The sequence below is a fragment of the Polypterus senegalus genome, chromosome 16 (genome assembly GCF_016835505.1).
Source record: "Polypterus senegalus isolate Bchr_013 chromosome 16, ASM1683550v1, whole genome shotgun sequence".
Taxonomy (NCBI): domain Eukaryota; kingdom Metazoa; phylum Chordata; class Cladistia; order Polypteriformes; family Polypteridae; genus Polypterus; species Polypterus senegalus.
The window spans coordinates 17,991,224-17,998,554 of NC_053169.1; the positions used below are offsets into that span (position 1 = coordinate 17,991,224).

At 40.0% G+C, this 7,331-nt stretch overlaps 1 protein-coding gene across 1 annotated transcript in view; it reads right to left on the bottom strand.

Moving 5' to 3' along the window:
• The window catches only part of fbxo28 (F-box protein 28), a 42,129-nt gene extending 40,617 nt beyond the window's left edge, over positions 1 to 1,512 (bottom strand). Inside the window, exon 1 of the mRNA XM_039738443.1 lies at positions 1,318 to 1,512. Within this exon, the coding sequence (XP_039594377.1) occupies positions 1,318 to 1,506 (189 nt within the window). The 5' untranslated portion in view covers positions 1,507 to 1,512. The remainder of the gene's footprint in view (positions 1 to 1,317) is intronic.
• Positions 1,513 to 7,331: the final 5,819 nt, after the last annotated feature.

The following is a 7,331-nucleotide window of genomic DNA, read 5'->3' on the forward strand; positions in this document are numbered from 1 at the left end:
AGTGTGTGCTTGGTGTGTGGGTGTGTTTGTGTGTGTCCTGCGGTGGGTTGGCACCCTGCCCAGGATTGGTTCCTGCCTTGTGCCCTATGTTGGCTGGGATTGGCTCCAGCAGACCCCCCGTGACCCTGTATTCGGATTCAGCGGGTTAGAAAATGGATGGATGGATATATCCTGTGTTTAACTGTTTATTGTTCTGTGTAGAAACTATTTGTATCAATTTGTATTAAGCGCCTTGAGCATGGACAAGGTGCTATATTAATACAATGTATAATTATTGTGTATTAAAGTACTCTACTGGAGGGCACTGTCTTGAAGCACTTTTAGTCACAGACTTATTCCTCCTCTATGGTGTGCTAAGAAATGATCCTTATGGCCTTTTCTGGCCGCTGCTATCTGGCAGTTCAATGTTTTCAACCGACATCCCAGACTTAATGCTTATTAAGTTTATTTTGCTATTTCTGCACAATATACATTTACATATCCATTCGTTATTCAACAATCTATATTTTATATTGATGATATTATTTGTTTTGCAAGTCTGCATCTTTGGCTTATTTTTGTTATTGATGCATTATGCATCTAAATTTCCCCTTGGGATTAATAAAGTTTAGCTAATCAGAAATGTGGCAAATGAGTGGAGGCCATTCAGTCCGTCCATAGCGGAGCTGTCTCGATCTCTCATTCAGATATTTCATAAAGTCGTTTAAGTCCCGACATCACGTTAATCTTCGGTTATGTGACTTGCTCTATAAAACAGCTTCGCCATTGTAATCGCCACGAAAGGCGCTTTATGAACCAAACGCGAGCAACTGGCACTCCTTCGACCCCCTGTGAATAAACGCCAACCAGTAAGCTGAAGGCCAGCGGTGCCACGACTCCACGGAGCGGCAGGCAGCAGCCGACCTCAGATGTGAAGAAATGCCACAGCTGTGATCAGACCTGCCAACTGTCCTGTTCTTTCCAGAAAGGTTTCTTGCTGAATTTCCGTCGCAGGGCTGCTTACAGTTAATTACAATCACACCGCCGGAGACATCTTATCTTTTCGTCAATTTTGTTCTCAAGGCAGTGAACTTGTAGCGTGTATTAATTAACACTAATTTACCTTGTTTTAAAAGAAACCACACTTAACGAACCGGACAACACAAACTGTTAATGCAAATAAATGCCCGTTCAAGTCAAACACGCAACAGCTCAGCAATGCCGCATACGATACTCAAAAAAATAAAGAAAGAATCAGATGTCTGCAAAAACAAAACCCCTAAGAAAAACAAACCGAGCAACGCCGCGGACTCCCGGGTTTGTTATTGTCTTTCTTACCAGACGGAGCAGGCTGATTTCATCGTAAGACAGGAAATTTAGAATCGTCTCTATGGCCACGATGGGTAGTCCCAAGAGCGGATTGTTCTGATGTGGCTGGTCCGGCAACGGAGGAGACAATCTCGGGGAAACAGAAGCGCACTCCAGCACTCCGACTCCTCCATCCACCCTATCTTCCACGGCAGCCATCTTCAACCTCCCCAGGAATCCAGGAAGTGACGTAAATACCTATAGAGGATATGCTTCCTAACTATACGCATGCGTAGTAGAGAAACCAGGCCGTAAGTCCGCCATCTTTGTTACTGGCTTCTGCTTGCCAGAATGTATAGATTGAAATGGGAATAGTCTGGTCATAGTCAGGTGGCTTCTTCATCTTTTCTCACTTCTGTGTGGGGTAGCTGTGCCTGATCAACCTTCTCTATACAGCTCAGTGCTGCACCTCCTTGCCAGTCAAACGCTTTTCTTTCAAATCTTTTACTTTAAACCATAATACTAGAATCAATTGAATCAGTTTTGGAAAATGTTCATAGTCAGGTTATACTTGTTAAAACAGGTGCCAGCGGTAAGAGAAAATTCGCCATATGTGTGGCATCATGTCTGACACTTGAAAGCACAAGTTTATAATTTCACTCTCTACTTCCAGCTCGCTGCATGCCCTTGAGTAAGTCATGGAACTTATCAGTTTGTCAATTGCATAAAAAATTGTATCATGATCTGATACTTTGACTTGGATGAAGGCATCAGTGAAAGTATAGAATTATAACAAATATTGTTAGTGACCCATGATGAAAAATGTAAGAACCCCAAGGGGTACAAATTGAAAACAAGAAGAAAATGATAAATTAACCGAATAAATGCTTCACCCAAGTGTTTGTCAAGGAAGAAACAAATGGAATACCCCATGCGAAAGTAAAAGCAAACTCCGAGTTTATAGACTTTAAATAGAAGAATCAAATGTGCTTCAGGCTCTCAATATGTGGAATGACTAAGATAAGACACCCCTGGACTGGAATTGTATTGGAAGAAATGAAAGTAGACATATTGGAGCAGTCACTTCAGGAAGGAGAAATAACGGAGGACTGGAAAGCAGCAAATGTGACTCCAGTCTTCCAAGAATGGATCCTTATATTTACAGACCAGTAAGTCCTAATTCTGTACCGTGCAAAATTATTGAAACTATAATAAGGAATAAATTAGAAAAGTACCTAATACGAAAATAAGATACTAAATAGCAGCTAGCAAGGGGTTATGAGGAGGACGACCCTGACAAACAAATCTTTTTTAAGATTTCTTTGAACAGGCAACTGGAGTTGCTGAGAAAAACAACGCCTACAACATCATTGATTAAGATTTTCACAGAGCCTTTGATATGAACCCACCTGCATTGGTGGTAACCTACAAAACTGGACCTCATGTTGACAAAGAGCAGAATGGAGTCATTATCAGTGGTGTCCCTCAGGGGTCTGTCCTGGGTCCATTCCTTTTTCTGATTTACATTAATGACATAAATTTCACCATTACAACTTTGCAGATGACATTAAAATCGGAGGAATGGCAGACACTGAAGAGGCAGCAGAAACAACTCAAAAAAACCTGGACAAGTCACAGGACTGGTTGAACACTTGGAACATGCAGTCTCATGTAGAAAAGTGCAAAGTGCTACATGTGGGCAGAAGAAACGTCAATTATAAATACAAAATGGATGACACTCCCCTACAGGAAGTGAACTCTGAAAAGGATTTAGGGGTTTATGTTGGCACAAAAGTTTCATCATCTAAGAAATGGTGTAGAAGCAGTTAAAAAGTCAAATAAAATGTTATAAAAACTGTTGAATTTAAGTCAAGGGATGTCGTGCTCAGACTGTGTAATGCACTAGTGAGAGCATATCTGGAATATTGTGTGCAGTTCTGGTCAACAAACTACAAGAAAGACATAGCAGCACTTGAAGCTGTGCAGAGGAGAGCAACCAAGTGCATCATGGGACTGGAGAACACGCCCTACTGTGACAGACTCGGAGAATTCAACCTGTTTAGTCTCAAGCAGAGGTGAATCCGTAATCCACGTCTTCAAAACTCTGAAAAGCAGTGATATAAAGTACATAGAGCCATCCAAATTCTTTCAGCTTAACAGTGAATCACATGCTTGAAGACACCAGTGGAAATTAAGGGGACGTGCATTTAGGACAGAAGCCAGGAAGCCTTTCCTTACTCAAAGAGTTGTAGGAATCGGGAACAAACTACCAAGACATGGAGGTGAAGTGAAACCTTGACAACCTTTAAGAAGAACCTGGAGGAGATGTGTGGAGAACTTAGCTAAAGGATTGAGCTTGATGGACTGAATGGTCTCTTCACGTTAGTCAAATTGTTTAAGTATGTTCTTTACAGCACAAGTTTGGAATTATTATGCTCTGTAGTTAGGGTTAAATCATTTCCAAAAATAAGCCTGAAAAAAGCTTCTGCATTACTGAGTATTCTTCTCAGTAAATCTGGTCCGATTTTTGTGGGTTGTAGTAGTAAATAGAGGAGAGATTGACATACACACATGTATATCCAAGTCTCATGCTCCGTTTATTTCTTTGGTATTTCTGTATTTAATTTAGCAGACAGCTACAGTGGTGTGAAAAACTTTTTGCCCCCTTCCTGATTTCTTATTCTTTTGCATGTTTGTCACACAAAATGTTTCTGATCATCAAACACATTTAACCATTAGTCAAATATAACACAAGTAAACACAAAATGCAGTTTTTAAATGATGGTTTTTATTATTTAGGGAGAAAAAATCCAAACCTACATGGCCCTGTGTGAAAAAGTAATTGCCCCCTGAACCTAATAACTGGTTGGGCCACCCTTAGCAGCAATAACTGCAATCAAGCGTTTGCGATAACTTGCAATGAGTCTTTTACAGCACTCTGGAGGAATTTTGGCCCACTCATCTTTGCAGAATTGTTGTAATTCAGCTTTATTTGAGGGTTTTCTAGCATGAACCGCCTTTTTAAGGTCATGCCATAGCATCTCAATTGGATTCAGGTCAGGACTTTGACTAGGCCACTCCAAAGTCTTCATTTTGTTTTTCTTCAGCCATTCAGAGGTGGATTTGCTGGTGTGTTTTGGGTCATTGTCCTGTTGCAGCACCCAAGATCGCTTCAGCTTGAGTTGACGAACAGATGGCCGGACATTCTCCTTCAGGATTTTTGGTAGACAGTAGAATTCATGGTTCCATCTATCACAGCAAGCCTTCCAGGTCCTGAAGCAGCAAAACAACCCCATACCATCACACTACCACCACCATATTTTACTGTTGGTATGATGTTCTTTTTCTGAAATGCTGTGTTCATTTTACGCCAGATGTAACGGGACATTTGCCTTCCAAAAGTTCAACTTTTGTTCATCAGTCCACAAGGTATTTTCCCAAAAGTCTTGGCAATCATTGAGATGTTTCTTAGCAAAATTGAGACGAGCCCTAATGTTCTTTTGCTTAACAGTGGTTTGTGTCTTGGAAATCTGCCATGCAGGCCGTTTTGCCCAGTCTCTTTCTTATGGTGGAGTCGTGAACACTGACCTTAATTGAGGCAAGTGAGGCCTGCAGTTCTTTAGACGTTGTCCTGGGGTCTTTTGTGACCTCTCGGATGAGTTGTCTCTGTGCTCTTGGGGTAATTTTGGTCGGCCGGCCACTCCTGGGAAGGTTCACCACTGTTCCATGTTTTTGCCATTTGTAGATAATGGCTCTCACTGTGGTTCGCTGGAGTCCCAAAGCTTTAGAAATGGCTTTATAACCTTTACCAGACTGATAGATCTCAATTACTTCTGTTCTCATTTGTTCCTGAATTTCTTTGGATCTTGGCATGATGTCTAGCTTTTGAGGTGCTTTTGGTCTACTTCTCTGTGTCAGGCAGCTCCTATTTAAGTGATTTCTTGATTGAAACAGGTGTGGCAGTAATCAGGCCTGGGGGTGGCTACGGAAATTGAACTCAGGTGTGATACACTACAGTTAGGTTATTTTTAACAAGGGGCAATTACTTTTTCACACAGGGCCATGTAGGTTTGGATTTTTTCTCCTAAATAATAAAACCATCATTTAAAAACTGCATTTTGTGTTTACTTGTGTTATATTTGACTAATGGTTAAATGTGTTTGATGATCAGAAACATTTTGTGTGACAAACATGCAAAAGAATAAGAAATCAGGAAGGGGGCAAATAGTTTTTCACACCACTGAATATCTAAAAACAAACAAGAATGAAGGCAAACATGAGAGGATTGTACAGGTTAGGTATCATTTAAAGACACTATGTTAAATATTTCTATTAAATGCTAAAGCAGGGCTGTCAAACGCTGATCCTGGAGGGCCGCAGTGGCTGTCGGTTTTCCTTTTTCGGCCACTTTCTTTATTAGTAAAAATTACTGCTGCTAATGGAGCATGCTTAGTGTGCTGTAATTTTAATTTGCTTGCTTTTTTAAGACTAAAAACCAGCGTTTCTTTTATAAAAGAAAAGGTAGGGATGAGAAATATTGATCTTCTCTAGTCCTCTAAAGATTGTTGAGTGTGCTCTCCGAGAAAAGGAAATCAACAGTTTTGGAAATGTGTGACAGAATGAGGACACAAAGTCAAATGAATGAGCTTCACTAATAAGAAATGACTTCTAATTAGGAAATTAAAAACGCTGACCTTCCAGGACATGAGTTTTGAGACTCCAGATCTGGGTGGTTATTGGTTGGCTCGCTTTACACCTCAGTGTTATTTGACAGCTGCTTAAGAAAAGAAATAATTATGGGGTCAGAGAATTAAAAAGCAAGTCATTTAAATAAGGGCAGCAGCCATTCACTCTTTCAGTGGTGGAATTTGGTCAAAAATTAATAAAGTGGTTGTGTTTGGCATTGCTACTTTGTTTGGAGATTTGCGTATGTTTTTCACAGTGATATTTGCTACAAGCACATCGAGAGAAGAGTTTAACAGAAAACCAGCAATGTCTGGTATTTTATTATGTTTGATTTGTGTACAAGGTAACTAAAATTTACAAACGGTATTGCTGCCAAATTGAGCTCAACTACATTACAATTGTACAGCCTCTTAAACAACCAGGCCTGATTCAGGCTGGCACTGCCAAATATAAATCTGACTAAACAGGACAGTTTTATTAGAATGATACAAAATGGACTATGCCCAGATACTAAGCCATATTGAGCTGGAGTATAAGACTTTCCTGAAATCCGCAATAAAAAGTTTTCATATGTAACAGTTCAGAACGGAGTACAAAGCACAAGGTGCCAGGACAAGATGGCCACACTTATATGAACTGAAGTGCTTGCTCAATTCCTTTCAGATGCTTTTGGGTGGTCCTACAGAATTGTAAAATCACTCCGTCAAAGTAAAGTGCCTTAAGTCAAAAATTGGACTTTTTGGTGAGATTTTAGCCCAATATGTCTGAAGAAAAGATAAGACTGCACTACCCAGTAAGTGTCAGAAGACAATAGTCAAGTAAAGTGGCAGCAGTGGCAGCATTTCTGGGTATTTTGCTATACAGAAGCCAAGGGAAAATGTATATTAGTGATAATATGATATTATTCTTAAGCTTGGAATTGTTCATGAGAGTATTAGGGAACCTTTGCTGAGCTGCGGATCATTCTTGCTGGGTCATGCAATATGACAATGATCCAAAACAAACAAGTCAATCTGTATCAGAATGCCATAAAAGAAAAGGAAAATAAATATTTTAATGACCTACAGAAAGTCCTAAACTCCGACCCACTCAGACTTCGTGAAATTTCACATACATGCCCTTTAAAATGAAAGCTTGCAGCTGTATATTTCAGAGAAAACGCAGTGCAACTCAAACTCGTAAGCTGTGACTTATGGCTGACCTTTCACCTCAGTCAAAACAAAATAATCTGGACAGCATGAAATGGCATTTTTGTGCTTGAAATGTATTTAAAAGTATCCTGCATTACTCCACTGTGTTCAGTTTGGTCTTTGTTTTACAAAAACAATTTGAGGTTGTCCTTATTTGCTTTTTGGGCA